Genomic DNA, 21,006 nt, shown 5'->3' with positions numbered 1-21,006 from the left:
TGTAGTCTGCAGTAAGCTCTTAAATCTGTGCTTTGAAATTGTAAAAAACTCTGTCTTAGGGGTCAAAACACAGATGCTTCTGAGGGCTAGACAGTTATCGTAAATGAAGGTGACTCATTTTAAGGTAACAGTGAGTGGTGAAAAAAAATGACAAGCTACAGAACTCATCACTCATCTGAAAGCAGCAACCCCTCTTATTGTTGCCATGCAAGAATGTGTAGCACACGTTGCCAAACACGTGTTTTCTAAAGAGAAACCAGGATTCCAGGTGTTTATATGACATTTCTCATTTTAAAAAAATATTGTACATAAGCCAGATTAAATCGATATGGCCAAAGCGCCCATGAGCTGTCAGTTTTTAGTCCTGCTTTATATTCTTTAGGGTAGCATGTTCTTTGTCTTTATACAACGTGGTTAAATTAATCACCGACCAGGCCAGAAACTCTTTAATTGTGCTTTAGGCAAATCCACATGCGGGAACTGATATAGATAGAGAATAAACATACACATATAGATTTTCTGTTTAATAATTGGTGGACAGGACCTATTTCCCTACCCTTCCAGTTTGGGGCCCTCATAGCTTTCTACCTTTAAAGTACATTCTCATGGCTGGCTCTTATCCACTGACCATTTGGCTTCTCCATCTCCAGATCATCTTTGCAGACGAATGCACAGAAGCTGAGGGGCGACACTGGCACATGAAACACTTCTGCTGCTTCGAATGCGAGACAGTGCTGGGCGGCCAGCGCTACATCATGAAGGAGGGAAGGCCCTACTGCTGCCACTGCTTCGAGTCCTTGTACGCAGAATATTGCGACACCTGTGCCCAACACATAGGTGAGGCAACTCTTGGTGCTCAGCTTGGTCCTACTCTGACTGGATCTGCTTTGTGTCCGGTATAGTTAGAATCCCTTTGGTTGTAAGTGATAGAAACCCAACTGATACTACCTTAAGTGACAAAGGAAATTTCGTGGCTCACAGGACCAGAAAAGCCAAGAAGGAAATTGGTTTCAGTTAAGGATGGTTCAAGGATTCAAAGTCTGGTTCTTTTTTTCTCCTGTGTGTCTCCGCTCAGTTTGCTTTCTCTTGGCATCATTTGGAAGCGAGCTGCCTTTGCAAGGTGACCAAGATGACCCCCCCCCCCCCCAGCTACACTTAGTCTTAGCACTGGTATTCTCTAAAAGGATGGGATCGTGTTTTTTCCAATATCCAAGTCAGGTCCTCCAGATAGGAATGCTGTAGCCCCTCATTTGGTCATCTGTTCCACCCTGGAAAGAAAAGAATAGGGAGTTCCCATTGGAACTCACCCCCAAGGTATACAGTCCCACTACCAAAGGGAGGAGGAGAGGTCTCAGAGGACGATATGAGGGGAAAATGTAAACAGACGTCTTCCACAGCCTCCTCGGAAAACCTCGGGGGTCAGCAGAGGGAGGAAACAAAGCAGTCCTCGTGGTAGGAAGAGACAGTCAAGGAAACCAAATGGTTTCTGGCACGCGTGTCTTTAAAAAAAAGTCAGCAAAAGCTGACCCAGCCAGAAACGAAGTGAGAGAACCTCAAATAGCTCGGAAGCTATAAACTCCCCAAAGAAGTGGCAGATATGAGATGGTGAAAATCATTTTCCCTGTTCAAGTAACTGATTTGTTCAGCCCTTCCATGCTGTTCCCGATCGTGCTGCATCTGTAGCTTCTTATTCAGCTTTCCTGTTCTGGCACCTTGAGAATGGGCTGCCCTTTAAAAAGAAAAAAAACAGTTGGCGGCAGATGAATGTCTTTGAGACCAGCAGCCTGATCTTCCTGTGGCTTGTGCAATTCCAAGAAGTCTGCTCGGAGGCTGCCAGCTTCTTACCTGTAGTTGGGAGATACGGAGATGATCAGTGTGAGAGCCTGTTGTGCCCCGCTTGGAGACACCTGCTGTGTGCTTAGTGGTCCTTTGTCGTTGAGTCCATCCCGTGGACTCAGGCCCGCTTCTGTGGAGCCCTTCTGCTCTGGAGTCCCTGCCAGGCCCAGGGTGGAGCCTTGCTGTGCCAACCTTGGTCCAGCAGCGTTCCCTTCTGGGAGCTGGGGTGTTGCGAAAATCCCCTTTCCCCAACCCCTAAAAACCTCCCCCTCTCACAGCCTGATGCATTTCTCACAGGGTCAAAGAGGTTAAACAGACATACCTCCCTTTATTCTAAGAGCTAGGAAATGAGCTTGATTTGGACAGGTGGTGGGGCAGGTGAGGAAGGGCGAGGGGTGGGACTCGATCAGGGGAAATGGTGTGATGGTGCTGACCCAGCACTGCTCACTGTGGCTTCTGGGTCTGCAGGGAGATGCCTGCTCAGCTGAGAGAGGCTGAGTATAGACAGCTTACCTATGGCAGCCATACCCCCTGCTTGTTAGTATTTCTATTTCTTCTGTCCCTTTCCATCGAGGCTTAAAAGCCTCTCCAGAAACTGCCACTTAGAATTTTTGCTCAGTAGCTTGGACAAGAGAAAATATGTCACCGCAGCATGTACACCTCAGAAGTTCCCTGTTTTCTTCTGTTTCTGTCTTCTTTTTAGCTTTGATTGGCATTCCCTTCTCCTTCCCTCTGAACGCCATAAAAAGGCATCAGTGCTTTGTCAGAAAAGGGGACCACTGTGGCCTGCAGTATTATCACTGCTGTGGTTAAAATGCTGTCCCTCATTTTTCTTTTCCTAAATCCACTTTTCTGTACAACATACTTTTCTTGCAACAGAGAAAGGGTATGCTCTGTATATCGCACATACCACAGTGTCTGGGTGCTTTGCTCTGACCATATTATCCAAATATTCCCTATTTATACAGCCACTCAGTGCGGACCCTACAGCAGGAAGCCGTTGCCAGGGCAACGGTACTTTTGCCTGCTCACAGCAGAGTAAATAGTCCTATAAACATACCGAGGCTGTAGCAGCAGTAGACACATACACCCTCAGAGAAGTACTTAAAGGGCTTAGGGAGGGAATAAAAAAGGAACGCTTAGATGTGGAACGGCCGAGCCCTTTTCCAGATGTTTAGAGTTCAGGAGCAGTTCAGAGCACCATCTGACATCGTTGATGTTTATCAGGGACCACGTTTCACTGCCTGCTGGGCCGCTTTGGAACATGCCTCCCCCTCCGCTCTCCCTACCGCGGCCCGGCCTTTTGTGAGGCCCCCATCCCCAGAACTAGGCCCCTGCTGCCGCATCTGAGTATGTTTCCTCGCAGAAGCACAGGGAGGCAGCTGGTGGAGGGACAGCCCGTAGGAACTGGACTTGCCGCACACCTCTGAAAGGCAGTGGATAAGGCTGCAGCTGCTTGGGGTGCTGTGCTGAGTTGGAGGTCGCAGTGAGGATCCAGGGCAGCTGGGATGTCAGTGGAAGCTCTCTGGAGGAGAGGGAACAGGGGAGAGGGGAGGGAGGGCCGAGCCAGCCTCAGAGTTCTTTCTTGGACAGCATCCAGGTAGCGGCCCTCAGAGCAGAGAGGGAGACAGGCATTGAGACCTAATAAAATCTCAAGAAGACGGCTGGGAAGAGTTAGCAAAGCACTCACTGCATCTTAACTCAGTTAGTTCTCAAGCAACCCTCTGAAGTAAGTACTATTATTATCCCTGTTTTATTGTGGAGAAGACTCAGGCACAGAGACATGAAGCCACTTGCCTAGGGTCACACAGCCCAACAGCAGCCCAGCCAAGATTGGAACCAAGCTGACGGGCTTCAGCATGTTTACAACCAGCTGGCATGGCACGGAGCTGCGATTTGAACTTGCGTTTGTCCGAGTCCTGATGCCTCACCAGGGAGTTCGGCCTGCCTGCGCTGCCTGCTCCTGCTTCCCCCGGCAGCCTGACGGACGAGAAAATGTTTCTGGAGCCCCAGCTTTGCGCCTGCTGTCTCTAGCCCCTCCCCTGCCGGTTTTCACTCCTCCTGGGAATGCGGTGCTGAAAGGGAGTTGATTCAGTGTCCCTCTGATCTTGGAGTGACCCTTGTGGTGGCTCCTGTCCTGCTAAAAATCCCCGCTTGGTCCCTAGGGCCTGACTCCTGAATAAACAGAGACCCCTTAGTTCAGGGAGGAGCTCCTAGGAGAAGAATTTACCTTACGCTTCTCTCTCCCTGGACTCCAGGGACATAAAGGGAAGTGAGGGGTACATGGGGAGGGCCCGGAGAGGCTGCTGCGCCATCTGCCTTTTGTTCTTGCCCTTCTCCTTTCCCCTGTTTCTTGTTCACAGCCTCTCTGGACAATTGTCTAGAGGTTACTCTTGGAAAGTTCAGACTCAGGACTCGAGCCACCAAAGGTGAAAGTTCACATTGGTACTGCCTTTCGGGAGAGGCATTGATCGCTAGGCGTCAGGATTCTTGCAGAGGTCCCTTCCCATCCCATAGTCACTGCTGGGTCTGCATTTTAAGCAGGCTCTCCCTACGGGAGGCTGGGAGGTAGGTCCCACAGCTCCCGGCTCCCATTCTGCCCGTTTAGCAGCTGCTGTCAAAAGAGAGTCTCCCCGTGTCGCTCTCTTAGCAACAGTCCCAGGTGACTCTCCCTTTGGCCTGGTGCAGGTCAGGTGCCCACCGTTGAACTAGTAACTGGGCTGGGAGATATGGTGTGTATACTGGCCAGTGCTGGTCCAGGTGTGGCTTTAGCCCCGCCCAAAGCTCATGGCCCAAGGGTGGCAGGGAGATGGTGTCCCACAGGGAAGTTAAGTCCTGTAACCAGAAGAGGGCAGAAGAGACTCTGAGATGCAAGAGGGGCTATGGGAGGTTCCCAGAAGCAGGTGTAACAATGTTATGTAAACGAGACACAGCCCGGGCATTGGACAGAAGTTACGCAAAGGATATGCATGCTTACGGTGAGGTGATGTCTTTGACAGACTGCATCCAAGTTTTTCCTTACCGTGAGCTAAAGTCCACTTTTTTCCTTTCCACTAAACTGCTAAAGTAATTACCCTTTGGAATGCCAGGCACTGGTGATGGAATTCAATTCATTCATCCATTCCACACATGAAGAGCCCCTACGGTGTACCAGGCCATGTTCCTGGAGATACCCCAGAAACTTCATCGTACAGCTTCACTTTTAGTAATTAACACATGCACATATGTAGTGGCTCAATGTCAGGCAGTATCCATGCTGTGAAGAAAATAGAGCAGGTAAGGGTGGAGAGTGGTGGAGAGTAGCTTTTAGGGTGGACAGGAAGACTTCTCCATGGAGCTGCCGTTTGAGCAGACCCCTCAGTAGACTGAAAGATGATTCTCGAGGTCATGATTAGGAACAAGACTTCCTGAGTATAGATCTCATCTATGATTCCTAGCTCCTTTACATTAAGCAAGTTATTTAACCTCCTCTGCCTCTGTTTTCTCATCTGAAAAATGGACGTAATATTAGAAACCTACCTCGTACAGTTGAGAAGTTAAGTGAGTTTACATACACGCAAAGCATTTAAAGCAGTGCTTCTCACACCCTAGTATCATCATTGCTGTTTATCTGGAGGAACGCGCCCCAGGCGGAAGGATTCATGGACAGGCCATTTGGATTTAGTTTCTCTGCACTCAGAGCAAATGAGTTAAGAAGGGCCTGACTGGGTAGAACGAGGGGGCTGTCCTAATAGGACATGACTGCTATTTACACGGGGGCCTGATCATTGATTTATTGACATTTTATTCTGCTGCGTCTGGAAGCCTCCGCCAAACCAGGGTGCTGTGTGTTTTATGTCGTCACGTAATAACTCTGAGCAGCTCGTCAGCCTCTTCCTGTCTCTTCTTTTCCCAGGGATCGACCAAGGTCAAATGACCTATGACGGCCAACACTGGCATGCCACTGAGACCTGTTTCTGCTGTGCTCACTGCAAGAAGTCCCTCCTGGGCCGGCCGTTCCTCCCCAAGCAAGGCCAGATCTTCTGCTCACGGGCCTGCAGTGCCGGGGAGGACCCCAACGGCTCTGACTCTTCTGATTCAGCCTTCCAGAACGCCCGGGCCAAGGAGTCCCGGCGCAGCGCCAAAATCGGCAAGAACAAGGGCAAGACCGAAGAGCCTATGCTGAGCCAGCACAGCCAGCTGCAGGTGAGTTCCAACCGGCTGTCAGCTGACGTGGACCCCCTGTCGCTGCAGATGGACCTGCTCAGCCTGTCCAGCCAGACACCCAGCCTCAACCGGGACCCCATCTGGAGGAGCCGTGACGAGCCGTACCATTACGGGAACAAGATGGAGCAGAACCAGTCGCAGAGCCCCTTGCAGCTCCTCAGCCAGTGCAACATCAGAACTTCCTACAGTCCGGGAGGGCAAGGGGCCGGGGCCCAGCCCGACATGTGGCCCAAGCACTTCAGCAACCCCAAAAGGAGCTCATCGCTGGCCATGAAGGGGCACGGCGGCAGCTTCATCAAGGAATGCCGAGAAGACTATTACCCGGGAAGGCTGAGGTCCCAGGAGAGCTACAGTGATATGTCCAGCCAGAGCTTCAGCGAAAACCGAGGCAGCATCCAAGTCCCCAAATATGAGGAGGAGATGGAAGAGGAAGGGGGCATGTCCACTCAGCAGTGTCGGACCCGTCATCCCATCAGTTCACTGAAATATACCGAGGACATGACGCCCACAGAGCAGACCCCGCGGGGCTCCATGGAATCGCTGGCCCTGTCTAACACAACAGGTAAGTTTTGTTTACCTGGAACACAGCGAGCGGACTCTCGGGGCGACCTGATGCCAGTCCTCAAGGTTTGCGCGTTGTGCCCGCCATGTGCTCTAATCCGCCAGGTCGTTGAGGAAGGTGAACCCAAGTGTCGATGGCTTCTGTCTTTGACTGGATTCCCTTTAAGCAGAGCCTGAGGCAGGGATTAGGGTGCCTGTGATGTCTTGAGGACATGCTCCCAAGGAAGGGGAGTGAGAGAAACAGGCTAGGGCGGGGGGAGGAGCCAAGTGAAGAATGGTGTCTGGGCTGGAGTCTAGCTTCAGCCTGAGCCCACAGGGGTCTCTGGAGGATGAGTTGTACCACATGGTTGGTTCCTTCTTGGGACAAGGGGGCTGACGTTTTGCATCACCGTGTCAGTTATTGGCCCAGGGCTGCTGGAGAGTGACCTGGGGATAAGGATGTGGATGTGGGCACGGGGGCAAGACAGCTCCCGTCAGCCAAAGGCAACATTCAGGAGAAGGGTGGCAGTGAGCTGGAGGGGGGTACTCATGAAACGGGGTGCCGCCTGGGACATCAAAGCATCCATGACAGCTTCCGTGGCTGTCCTGAACCCCAGTATCTCATTAGGGAGCCGGATTTTGTTTTTTGTTTTTTAAAGAAGATATTGGGGGTAGGAGTTAATTAATTTATTTATTTTTGCTGTGTTGAGTCTTAGTTTCTGTGCGAGGGCTTTCTCTAGTTGCAGTGAGCGGGGGCCACTCTTCATCACGGTGCGCGGGCCTCTCACTATCGCGGCCTCTTGTTGCGGATCACAGGCTCCAGACGCGCAGGCTCAGTAGTTGTGGCTCACAGGCCTAGTTGCTCTGCGGCACGTGCAATCCTCCCAGACCAGGGCTCGAACCTGTGTCCCCTGCATTAGCAGGCAGATTCTCAACCACTGCGCCACCAGGGAAGCCCGGGAGCTGGTTTTAATGTGTAGATAAAGATGAAAGAAATGGGGATGGACAAGGAGAAGGCAGGCAGGCTGAGAAGGACAGAAGTGTTGGGAGAGATAGACAAACAGACACTCCGTTGACTGTTCTGGCCAACCAAATTTTCCAGCTGTTTTCCGTACGTGTGAAGGCGATGTCAGTGTCCTCTAAGATGCCACTACTCAAAGTGTAACCTGAGGATCGGGGCTGTCCGCAGTGCACCCCGAGATGAGTACTGAAATTGACAGTGTTTAGAAACTCTTAGAGCAGTCTGACATTGCTGGGACATCCAAGTGCACATGCAGTGGGCTCGTCTCACGGGTCCAGGTGCAGACCACTCAGGGCGTTGTAGACGCACGGGCGAGTTGTCTGTGGCAAGTGCTGGGTATGAGTCCTGCTCAGGTGGGTCCCATATCAGGCCGCCACAATGGACTGAAAACTAAGAAAACTGGTCCTTCACTACAGATAGCTTGGGAAATGCTGCTCTAAGATGCACTAAGTGTCTCTGCCCCTTGTTGGCAGGACACCGAGGAGGGAGATGCAATTCTGCCCCTTACAGTAGAGATTCCCAGAGTCTAATGTGTCTGTCTGGGTGGAGACTGTGACAACCTGATGCACATCAGCCCTGGATGGAGGGACGGCCACCACTTAGCCCCAGATCTTGTTGCCACTTGCAGGGATGTTTATTTATTCAACTAAGAGTGATAGAGCTCTTGCCATGTGCCAGACATTGTTCCAAGCACTTGATAAATAGTCACTCACTTAATTAAGAAAGGTGCTCTTAAAATTCTCACTTCAGAGTTGAAGAAACTGAGGCACACAGAGGTTGAAGGACTTGCCCTAAGTCACCCAGCTTTTTTTTTTTTTTTTTTTTTTTTTTTGCGGTACGCGGGCCTCTCACTGTTGTGACCTCTCCCGTTGCGGAGCACAGGCTCTGGACGCACAGGCTCAGTGGCCATGGCTCACGGGCCCAGGCGCTCCACGGCATGTGGGATCTTCCCGGACCGGGGCACGAACCCGTGTGCCCTGCATCGGCAGGCGGACTCTCAACCACTGCGCCACCAGGGAAGCCCAGTCACCCAGCTTTTAAACAGGAATTTGAACTTCTGCATGTGACCCCAGAGCAGTGCTCTTAATCACACCAGGGTACCAACCTAATCTGAGCCCCATGCTGTCAAATCTTCCAGTTTTTCCAAAGAAGTTAAAAACGTGGATTTTGGAACCTATTGGAACTCTCTGCTGGACAAGCAAAACGTGTCTCTGAGTTGTAGGATATCTATGCGGTGCGTTTTTAATTTTCATCCCCCTCCGATGCTTTCACAGCTGTGTTCTCTTTTGTCCTGGAGGACAGATAGCAGATATCCTTACCCCCATGTTTCAGATGACAAAAATGAGGCGTTGGTGACTAAGCACTTTGCCTGCTGTCGTAGAAGTGAGCAATTAGTGCAGAGTGACGACCACCTGGCTCCCAGCCCAGTTTGTGCTATTCTCAGAAGATTTATATGCTATAATTATTTAGGAGGCCAGGAGATAGATGTGTAGTTCACACTCTGAAGCAGAGCTTCTCAAAGCTAGACCACCTGCATGGGAATCATCAGCTGCTTGATTGAAACATGGACTCCAGGGCCTCCTCCCCAGGCCCGGTGTATCAGAGCCAATAGAGGTGGGGTCCAGGGACCTGCATTTTTTTTTTTTTTTATTCAAACAGAAAGTCACAAAAATTATAATCATCCTCATCAGTTCACTCAGTCCCATGTAATTAATTTTTTTTTCATCTTGATCTTTTGTTAGCACTTTGATGAACGCATCAGTTTCCCATTAGAGTTCTGAAAATGCTTCTTCATTCAGTTCAGCAGTATAGTCAGTTACCAGAAAGCTGTACTTGTCAGAGTCTTTTCCATGAATCAGGCACCTGCATTTTTACCAGCTCCCTGCTGGTGCCGATGCGACCACTGTCTGAGAGCAGTTGTTCTTGGGTTTGTCTGTTCGGACTTTATTGTCCTCACACTGTAGCTTAGGAGGAGATCTAGGGCTTGGAGAATGTTGGAAAGGCCACACGGGTACATTTGAAGAACACACGGTCTCTGATCCTAAGGAAGAGGCCGGGTTGCTTATCCTTGAGATTTTCTATGAATCCTTGGGCAAAGCAACAGATGCCCCTCTGTCACTGAGATTTTTGGAAAGCAGCCCTGAACCATGTCTGATAGAGCTGAGAAAAATTGCTCAGATCCGCACTGTCTGATACGGTAGCCACAAGCCACGTGTGACTGTTGAAATTTGAGTTAATTGAAATGAAATAAAATGAAAATTCTAGGCCCTCAGCTGCACGAGCCACATTTCAGGTGGTCACTAGCCATGCACTGAATTTTAAACTTCTTTTCATTTTAATCAATTTCACTTTCAATAACCATGTGTAGCTAAGCTAGAGGCTACCTTATGGACAGCACAGATGAAGGAAGGGAGCTGTTAGGCCGGGCACAGTTTCAACCCCATTATTAGTCTCTTTGGAAGATCTCTCATGAGCTCTGGTTTGTCACATTCTAACCTAATGGTTTGGAGTACCAATTCTGGAGTTACACTCCCTAGGTTCACATCCAGCCTTCGTCACGTAGGAGCTGTGTGACCTTGAACAAGTTGCTTAAATTCCATAAGGTTCGGTGTCCTCATCTGTGGAATCTGGTGAATAATAGTACTTCCTTTGTAGGGTTTTTGTAGAAGGAAACGAGTTTTTGTAAACTCGTGAATATAGTCTTTGACACATATGACTGTCTCTGATGGTTACCCGCTACTTTTTATTATTATTATTATTTCTCTCTCATCCCAAACACACTGGTGCATGGTTTTGGCCTCTAGGGATGTTTTGGATTTCGGTATCTCCCAGCATCCAGCAGCTGTGCAGGTTCGCATTTTTAGGTTTGAAACTGCTCCCGTGGGTCCCCTTTTTCCTAACCAGCCTGAGAAGAGCGTGAGAAATGGGACTAAAGAAAGCATTTTGTGCCCCTGTGTTTCCATGGATCTGTCAGACACATCAGTGTGGAAGGGAGACGGTAGCTAGTATTCATAGCACGGCTTCATTGTTCATCACTGGAGCACACCCTAAATAGCCCTTCACATCCTGTGCCGGACACACATCACCAAGGATGTGGTGTTGACTAGGCTTGGTAAGCGGTCCTTTTGCTGCTGACCTTCACTGTTGCACTCAGATTTTGCTAGAAAATTCAGTAGTCTTTTGAGAAGGCAGTGTTCTGAACTATCTGTGTATCTTCAAACCCTGGAATCCCAGTCTATGAGTGAAGGCACGTGTCACCGAAGTCTTAGTCAAAACACCTTGATTCTGCAGCGAAAGCTAGATTTCAGAATGATGCATTTTTTTTCCCTCTTTTATGGCCAGTAACTTGTTATTAACTAAGTCTGCAGTGTTTAATCTGGCACAAAGCATGGTCTTTTTGTGGGCAGCATTTTTCCTTAGAACAGATCTTAGAAAAGCAGGTAGCCCCAGCGGCTGGCCAGCCTCAGATCTGGCCTTCGACACCTCCGGTTTGGTTTAGAAGTGGGAGTGTACTGTCCCTGCCTCCTCCCTGGCAAACACAGTCCATCCATTCTGCTCAGAGTGCATCAGGCGGGCACGGTCACCATTTGCATCCCCATCATTTGGAGTCTTGCAGAAGCTCTTCAACCCTGCCATGGCCTAAACATGCCTCTAAAGCCGCTTGCAACCCGGGTGATCATAGTATTAGAAATGGGAATAACAGAATCAACAACAACTAACATTGCCACGTGTGTGTGTCATGTACTAGGTGCAGTTCTAAGCACTTTGCAGGAACTAACTCACAACATCCCTGTGAGGTAGATACAGTTATTTCCGTTTTACAGGTGACTTAAGTGAGACACAGAGAGGCTAAGTAGCCCAAGGCCACACAGCTTGGAACTGGAGGAACAGGATTTAAATCTGGGTGTTCTAGCCCCAGAGCCTGTGCCCTTGACCGCCGTGTCATGGCAGAAGCGGATGATGGTTATGTGGGTGATAAGTGGTGATGACCGTAGTAGACCACTGACTACGATGTCACATGGTAAAGACTTCATATATAACAGCTCTTCCCATCTTCATGACAATTCTGTGAGATAAGTCTGATGATTATACCCATGTTACAGTTGAGTACACTAAAGTTCACGGATGTCATGACCTCCCTCCAGTCACCACTGATGGCCAGGACCTGAGCCCGGGTGTGGTAGTCTGCAAAGTCCCTGCCCTTAACCTCTCTGACCTGCATCCTCACAGGAAGGGTCGTCTTCATATCAGGAGATTGGCACAACGGCTCTTCGCTGAAGGGACAAGGATTCCTTTCCCTGTTGCAGCCGGTTTGCTGATATATCTGTGAGGCTCGGGCAGGGCTAGAGGGAAGCTCTCAAATGAGAGGTGAACAGCAGAGGCAAAGGTGGCTGTCCGAGGTGATGTGCCTGGGTCAGACGCAGGAAAGATGAAGGAGACGCGTGCAGACCATCTGGAGGTTGGCATCTGGGCAGGAGGCACTGATGGGGCGGAGACTGCGGCTGTAGAGCAGGCTGGGGTCTGGGTTCAAGTCTCACTGGGGCAGGTGAATAGAGCTGGAATTGAGACTGGTTGCCTCAGGCAGAGGCCACACCAGAGGACAGCTGGAGACCGTCAGCTGGTCCCCAAAAAAGGGCCCTGTTGACAGCAAAGAGGCTGTGAATAGGGCTATTTCTTGAGGATCAACCAGATTCTGTAAGGAGTGGTTGGGTCAGAGAGAACTGGGACCTATAGGAAGGAACTGCAGATGTGGATGGGAGTGAGGGAAAGGGAAAGGTGGTTTCTGTTCATTCATTCATTCAGCCAGCAAATGTGACTTGAGTGTCTCCCTCTGTGAGTTACAGCAGAATGAAGGAGAGCATGAGCTGTAGACCAGTTGGCCAGTTGGAAATTGGTCTTTGTGGTTTAATACCTATGTTATGCTAGGCAGAACTGGCTTATCTATTCTGTGCCTCACTGTCATCTTTTGGCGGGGGGGGGCCGTGCTGCGCAGCTTGCGGGATCGCAGTTCCCCAACCAGCCATCGAACCCCAGGCCACAGCAGTGAAAGTGTCAAAACCTAAGCACGAGACCACCAGGGAACTCCCTCACTGCCCTCATCTTTAAAATGGAACGCCAGCAGTGCCTTGTAGAGTTGTTGTGGGCATTAACTGAGTTAATTCCTACAGAGAATTTAGGACAATGCCTGACACCCCCTACATTACTATTAGAGATTATTCTTAGTAGGTGCCATGGCCTGTTCAAGGTGCCGGGGATGCAGTGCTGAGCTAAAGTGGACATGGGCCTTCCCCTCCTGCACATTACAGTCTAATGGAGTTTAATACATAGTAACCATCTAATTGTACCATATAATTTTGTATCAGTGGTAAATGTGGGGCTAGGAGGGTATACCACGAGGGCTATAGCTAAGTTAGGGAGGTCAGAGAGGGCATCCGGAAAAAGTGATGCTTAAGGGGTAAAGGGGAAGGAGCATTCCGGGTAGCATGTCAGCATGTGCAGCGGTCCTGTGGTAGGAGTGTGTGGCAAGTATAAAGATCTGGAAGAAGGCCCTGTGGCTGGGTGAAGCACAGAGAGTAGTAAGGCTGGGAAGGAAGGCACAGGGGGATGGTGCAGAACCATTTCAGATATTTTAAGCGTTTGGGCCTTTCCACTAAGGACAGTGGAAAGCCCTTGAAGTTTCAGACCAGCAGGGAGGGGAAGTGACATGATCAGATCTCCATTTTGAAAAGATGGCTCCAGCTGCTGTGTGGGGAATTGATTGCAAGAGGGCAAGTGCTGATACAGTGAGACCCATTAGGAGGCCATCCAGGACCGTGCAGCCAGGAGAGGAGGTGAAGGTGGCAGCCCCCAAGGTGTAGACAGAGCACAGACTGAAATAAGAGGATGCAAGTGACGGTGACCTAGGAGAGGAAATTGGCAGAGCTTTCAGTGCCCTGGGGGAACGGTCTCAGGAGACAGAAGAGGATCGATTTGAAAACATAAAAATGGATCAAAGTTTGCCTGCTCTGTGATTTTTGACCCAGGCCAGCATTAGCAGAAAGTACACGTGTCACTGGCCTGGATATGCAGACGCACAGTAGGAGCAGAGAGGCTTCCTGCTGTCGTTGATCAGTGTTGCACTGTTGTGGCATGTCCACGCCCTTATTATTTTTTTTAATTGAAGTATAGTTGATTTACAATATTACATTAGTTCAGGTGTACAACATAGTGATTCAGTATTTTTATAAATGATGCTCCATTTAAAGTTATTGTACGAAATAATGGCTGTATTTCCCTGTGGTGTACTACACACCCTTTCTGCTTACCGGTTTTATACGTAGTGTGTGTCCACGACTTTAACATGCATCACCTACATACCTTGACAAGAGAAGCTTGGTGGCATCATACCGGGGCGTATTGATTGCTAGGGGGTAATGGGGTAATTTTTCAGCATTTCTGGCAAACGGGAAAAGGAGGAGAAAACATCAGTGTGAGGATCTGAAGTAACAACTGGAACAGCCCACTTTGCCAAGAATGTCTGCAATGTTTTTAAATCCTTGTAATGCGAAACATTTTTATATTTAATTTGAGGCAGGAGCGTTTCTCCCGTTCTTCTGCATAGCTTAGATTTCCATCCTCTAACCCAATTTCTCTATTAAAATTGTTGGGTAAAACCTCCTAACCAGCTGGCACCCATTACTCGAGGGCTTCCCCTCAGACGTGCTCATAAATCGCATGGCCCAGATCTTCCTGATCGTTTCCTCCACTGGGGAAGATGTGCACCCCAGTCTGGAATTACAGATTTGAAAACCTAGAACTCACCTTGAATTCTGTCAGTTGGCCCCAGAGCCAGCCCAGGATCTATGTGGGAAATGCATAGGGATTGTCTTTGTTCACTGGAATTAGAGAACTCTTTTGTTTGCAAGCATCAGAATCCCAACTCGAAAGGGTGTAAAGAACAAGGTTTTGTTTTTAATCAAGTAACTACAAAGTTCCCAGATTTTTGTTCCAGGTACAGCTGGATCCATGTGCACAAATGATGTCATCAGGACTCAGCCTCTTTCCTCTCTCAGTTCTTGTTTCCTCCACACTGGCTTTATTCTCAGGCAGCTCTTCCCAGGGGCAGCAAGGAGAGCTCTCAGCAGCTCTAGGCTAACGTCCGTTAACATCAGCTCAAGGGGAATGGGAACTGATCTGTTTTAATAGTGTCACTGAAAGTCCCAGAATTGAGTCGCATTTGCCTAACTTGGGCCACCCTCGGGGGGGTGGAATCAATGCTCTTTGGCCAAGCCCGAGTCACATGTCTATCCCAGGAACTAGGCAATGGGGTCAAGGTCATCAGAACTGTAGGGATTGAGAATGGAGATGGGGAGCTTCTCCAAGGGAAATCAAAGTAGCCTTTTCAAAGGAAGAGGGATTGTGCTGCAAGAAGGTAAAAGCCACAGGTGTCTACTTCTGGACCACAAGTATTCCACCCATCTGGGGCTGACCCCACCCCACCCCCACCCCTTGATCTGGTTCCTTCCTCCAAAAGCCCCACCATTTAAACTTGACATCAAATGTCCGTTACGTATGTCAGCCATGTTTTTCTGGAGACACAGCTCTGCTCTTTGGGGCAGGTCCCTGTGGTGATTTTAATGGGGAGGTTTCAGATGGTTTGAGGGACAGGTTGGATGGTACCCTCTCGCTCCGTGTTGAGGAAGTGATTCAGGAATGCTTTCTGACTGGTCTCATGGGGTGACTGCCTCTGTGCTTCTCGAGGAAGCCACGCCCTCTTGTTGGCATTTCTTAGCTCTGAACCAGGCTCACAGACCAGGGACCAGATGAAAACCAGCAGAGTGAATGTCATAGGAGAGTCTTTTTGTTCCCTATTTCTTTCTGAGTCGGTGTTTTGGTGTGTGGGGAAACAGAGGACATTGTCAGAGCCAGGGGTGACAGATGGAGAGCAGTGGACAGACGGAACAGAGCCCAGCCCACGGTGGCTGGCGCACCCCTGCTCCCTGTCGTGGTCTCGCTGACATTTTCTGGGTCCAGAGAAACTTTTCCAGTGTCCTGGTTGTTGTTTTTTAATAAATTTATTTGTTTATTTATTTATGGCTGTGTTGGGTCTTCATTGCTGCCCGCAGGCTTTCTCTAGTTGCAGCGAGCGGGAGCTATTATTCATTGTGGTGTGCAGGCTTCTCGTTGTGGTGGCTTTTCTTGTAGTGGAAGACGGACTCTGGGCACGTGGGCTTCTGTAGTAGTGGCACACGGGCTCAGTAGTTGTGGCACACGGGCTCAGTAGTTGTGGCACACAGGCTTAATTGCTTCACGGCATGTGGGATCTTCCTGGACCACGGCTCAAACCCGTGTCCCCTGCATTGGCAGGCGGATTCTTAACCACTGTGCCACCAGGGAAGTCCCCAGTGTCCTGGTTTTTAATAACCATTCAGGAGGCTTATTTATAGCCTCCTTGGGCGTGAGCAGTCAGCTATGCCGAGAGTAAGGAACCGTGGTTGCTGACAGAAAAAAGATGGCTGATTTTATTTGTTTTATTACTGAAAGTGCAACGCTGGAAAAATGGGTCTAGGGTGGAGGCCAGGGGGTGATGGGCTTTTCAGACTGGTACAAGATCTTACAGAGTGGGTTTTTAAAGAATGAGCATACGTTACTCTTGGAACCTTTGAATTGGGGAATCTCACATGGGCAATGAGCTAGCTCTTGTCCACTTGAAAAATGGCTTTGAAATGCAGATCTTTAGGATTTACTTTTTAAATATTGACAGTTAGGAAAATGTAAAGGAGAAAAATTGAGAAAAATGATAGAAACGGGAAATATATCCCAACGCCTACCACTTGACTAGAGCTAATATTTTGGTGAATTTTCCAGTTTTTCCCTGTATACTGGTATATCATTTTTTTCTGAGTTGTAGGCAGACTGAATATTTTGTGTCCTGAATTTCTTCATTTGCATTCTATTATCAGCTTATGTTCAGAGCTTTTGTAACCCATCATTTTTGATGACTGCATTAATATTCAGCTGAGTGACTGTCACTACGTCTCTGGAATTGGACACTTAGGCAGTTTCCAAACTGATTTTTATTCAAATCTTGATTTCCTTTGCGTTCCATCAACAAAACGTACTTTTTTGACCTTCCCTTTTCTTATCAACATAAACCTAAATATTTTGGCTCAGTGGCTCACCAGATCCTTGACCTTCTCAGCTTGGCCACTTGGGAAAGCATTTTAGCATCTCCTCCACAGAGTGTTCTGGTGGCAGCATGAGGGCTGTCAGCAGTACTGTGCCGACCATCACCTGTCTTAACCCTCTTCAACCCATACATGAAGTGTGTCCCAGAGCCCTGGAAAATTAATGTGATTGAAACCCCACTTCCTAGCATGAGCCGTAGGGAGCCAGCTTTTAGGAGTATACTTCTCCATGTGAACAGTCAACCGTCCACTCCATCAGTTAGAGTCATCCAGGGACCACCTACATTATATTCCTTTGGGATGCTTGCCAATAATGCAAATTCTTGGGCCCCACCCCAAACTCACAAACAGAATCTCGCAGGGCTCAACCCTGGACTCAGGGTTTTCTAACACGGGCTCCCGGAGGACTCTCAGGCCCACTAAGGTTGAGGAAGGACCACTGAGCTAGAGATACCCAGACTCCTCACCTCATCACCTGAGTGACCAGCCATACTTACCGTTTCGTCTAGGGCTGGAACGTTCATCTATCCTACAGTGCTCTTTTGCATCTCCTCTTAGCCCTGAGTCCAGCCTCCTGCGTAGACAAAAGAAAAAGTAGACCGTGCTTGTTCTGAAAAGCTCTGAAGGTGTCCCTGATAACGAATCGCTCTTGGTCCAGTAAGTGGCATTCTCATGAGTTAAGAGCACATGATCTGAAACATATGGGTGGGATATTCCTTAATGACATCGTATGGGTTAAATAGGAAAGAAGGTAATACTTGCCAAGTGGTTTTGGTATTTTCACAGGATACAGCAGAAAAAGTGGGCAATAAAACACTCTTCAAATAGGACCAGTTTCAGTTCTAAATCAGTGTGAAAATCAAAAGGCCATGAAACCAAAGTTTCATAAGAATAACTTTCACCAGCCCTCCAGTTTTTTACCACCATCGTCTTGAGAGCACCCAGGTAGCTGTCTGTGTGCATGTATGTGTTTTTTCTGAGCTCTGTTCTGCCAGGCGGCTCCTCCAGCCTGCCCTTCCCAAATCAAAACCAGACCGTGACATGTTTCTGCGAGGCAGCTGTCACAAATCAGGCTGAGCAAGCAGGCGGGGCACCGTCTAGAAGATAAAGTCTCTGTGTCCCAACACAAAATTACTAAGAAAAAACCTAGTGTTTTCTTTGGTACGAAAACTTTTAACAGCTTAAAAACGTCATACCGAATTACCCATCCACTTAGCTAAGATTTACGGCATATTTCTTCCTTTTTTTTTTTTTTTTTCCCCCTCTGTTCTGGAAAATCATATTTCTCAACTCTCAGCTACCCAGGGTTTTGGCATTCCAGTTTGCAGACCACCCAGCCCCCATCTTCTCCTTTCTCTGTTTTCTTCCCCATGTACAAGGAGTGCAGGCAAAAACGAGCTCATTTCGCTCCTTGCACAGAGGAGTAGAAACTGTCCTGTGCATTTCCATTCTCCAGACCTTTCCTTGGAGCAGATCCTTGACTCTCAGCTGTGCCGGGTCTCAGGGATGCTTGTTTCCTGGGATCAGCCGTCCTGCCCAGTCACATCTACGTCCCTGAGAGTGTTCAGTCCAAGGACGCCCGTGGGGACGTACTTTCGATTCTGACATTGTGAGAGCATCCATGGCAAGGATTCTATAACTGCCCAGCAGCAAGCAGTCTGGACCTCGCCAGGGTTTCTCATCCCGGCTGGAGCAGACTTCCAGTGGCTGCCTTTCAAAACGGAGTTGCTCATTTAAAAGGGCAGGAAAGTCCGTTTCAGGCTTTACATGTGTCTTTTCCTTGGGAGCAGATTGATCTTAGAGCTGAAAGGCAAGTGAGAGGAGGAGAGAACAGCCTAGAACCACTCATCCTTTTTATTTCTTTCGATACTGGGTGCTGGGTAAAAAGATCAGGGGGAAATTCCCTTTGCCTGAGATGCACATTCATATACAGACACTGCCCCAGGGTAAGCGTGATGGTCTAGATGAGTGACTCTCATTAGGGCCAGGTGGAGGTGGGGAGGCTGGGGATTTTGCCACCCAGGGGACATTTGGCATTGTTAGGAGACATTTTTGGGGTGCAGGGTGCTCCTGGCTTCTAATGGGTAGAGGTCCGGGAAGGTACTGCTAAACATCTCCAGTGCCTAGAACGGCACCTTCCCTCCCGGCAGAGAATTCTCCTGCCTCATGAGCCAGTAGTGCCAGAGTTGAGAAAGCCTGGTCCAGACACAGGGAATTCGATTAGAAAGCATCAGCCCCCATGAAAGCCACTGAGAACCACATCTGAGGAGGTCACGATGTCACATGAAGGGGTGGGTCTGCCTGGCCTGGCATTGCAGAAGCCCTCTCTGCAGCTGAAAGAACGCTTTCTGCTTCTTGGTCTGACCCCAGCCACAGCGCACAGTGAGTCTTACGGTTTAAGGATTAAACCAACCTGGTTGAAATCCCATCACCACTCTAGCTGCGTGACCGCGGGCAAGTGGCTCAGATCTCTCAGTCCCTCAAATTTCTGCCACACGGGGCTGTCATGGGACAGGAGGTAATATGCAGAAAGCACTTAACTGCGTGCCCGGCACTTGGCAAACTCGATATTTGAGAGTTATTATTACTCTTTTTATTAGGTGCCCCAGTGCGCTGACCTCCTGTCCCTTTCCTTTTAATTCTGTCTCAGCCCGTTGCTCATTTGCCAGGGAGAAGGGGGATTGAATGGAGCTCAGACATCATTATCATAGACAGAGATGGAAGGAGAGGGCCAGGATCAATAGAGGAGCCTGAGGTCTGGCGGTTCTGTAGATGTCACAGACCCAGACCATGCTGACGTCCACAGCTGGGGAGCTTTATGGCTTAGATTTTCAGGAATGTTTGCAACTGGAAAGATGAGCCCCTTTCTCCCTGAGTCTCAATTTCCCACCTTGTCTGAGCTGAAAGAGGCTACCAGAATCTGTGGCCTAATTATGCCCACATAACACCTATTAGCGCTAACATAACACCTGTTAGCACTGAGGGAGCCCGCCTCCCCATGTAAGGAAGCCAGGATGTCACCTCCCAGACCACAGCCTCTCCTCTGCTGATCCCCCTCCCTCCAGTGTCAATAAACTTCTCAGACAATTCCCATTTGCCACAGCTTAGAGGAGTTAATTTGTTCTTGGAATCTGTGGATGAGAAACAGGCCCAGTTCTGGGCCATGAGCTAGGAAGACAGTGGGGGGGTGTCCACCAATGGAAATTTTCCACTGAGATCATTGTCAGTCTCAGAGACATGCCCGGCTGTTATCTGCAGATCCGTTTCAAGTTCAGGCCCCTCGGCAAGGAGAGGAATTCCAGCCTGGCCTGAGGTGCTCATGAAGGTCTCCCTAAAGCAACCCAGATCTCACCTTTTTTTTTGTTTGTTTTGAATTGAAGTACAGTTGATCTACAATGTTGTGTTCATTTCTGCTGTACAGCAGAGTGACTCAGTTATACATATATATATTCTTTCTCCTATTCTTTTCCATTGTGGTTTATCACAGGATATTAAATATAGTTCCCAGATCTCACCGTTCTTGAGTCAACCGTGGATGACTGGGCTTTCTGTCACCTGAGCATTGTCCTTTGTGGCTCTTCCTGCGCAGGATTAGGGCAGTCCAGGAAGCAGGTAGCTTCCTCTGTCTTCTTCTGCCCTCTGAAATTGTTTAATTTGGGGACTCTGTAGTCAGGGCATGTGGGCGGCGCACCTTTATCTGGCAATATGGGATGGAACACAGCAGATTGGAGGACATTTTTATTCTGGCTCCGCTCTGAGCCCCAGGACTGCTGCAAAAGGAGAATTGCAAGCATTCTTAGTGGGTTTTCCCCCCTTCCCCCGCCCTCCAGCAGCTGAACCCAAAGCCCTCCGGGGAGCATTGAGATGTAAATATCATTCACTTGCAACCCAGCCTCTAATATTGTGAACCTCAGTGGCAAAAACTGCATAAGATGCCCCATTCATCCTTTATGGTATCCCCCCAGCATACATCTCTAAGTGCTGGGTTTCTAGGGTTGCCTATTTATTTATTTATTTATTAGAGTTGCCATTTTTAAATTAATTTGTCTGTTTGTTTGTTTATGTTGCCATTTAAAAGGGAACCGTGCTCGTGTGTCTCCCTCACCCGCTCACACTCCCAACAGTCCTGTTTTATCTATCTTCTATACCAGAGTTTGATACAAGATTTTTTTTTTTTTTGAAACAAAAAGAATGGGGAAGAGAAAGGCATTTAGAACATCTTGGTTCTGAGTTGTT

The 21,006-nt window shown here is 48.8% G+C and overlaps 1 protein-coding gene across 1 annotated transcript in view; it reads left to right on the top strand.

The window, feature by feature from the left end:
- The window catches only part of PRICKLE2 (prickle planar cell polarity protein 2), a 343,358-nt gene that overhangs the window by 287,362 nt on the left and 34,990 nt on the right, over positions 1–21,006 (top strand). The window contains 2 exon segments of the mRNA XM_079934990.1: positions 651–837; positions 5,732–6,604. Coding sequence (XP_079791116.1) covers positions 651–837; positions 5,732–6,604 — 1,060 coding nt within the window.

This window comes from Stenella coeruleoalba (assembly GCF_951394435.1).
Source record: "Stenella coeruleoalba genome assembly, chromosome: 10".
NCBI lineage: Eukaryota > Metazoa > Chordata > Mammalia > Artiodactyla > Delphinidae > Stenella > Stenella coeruleoalba.
Note: the sequence above shows the minus strand (reverse complement) of the source record. Positions and strands in the feature narration are given on the sequence as shown.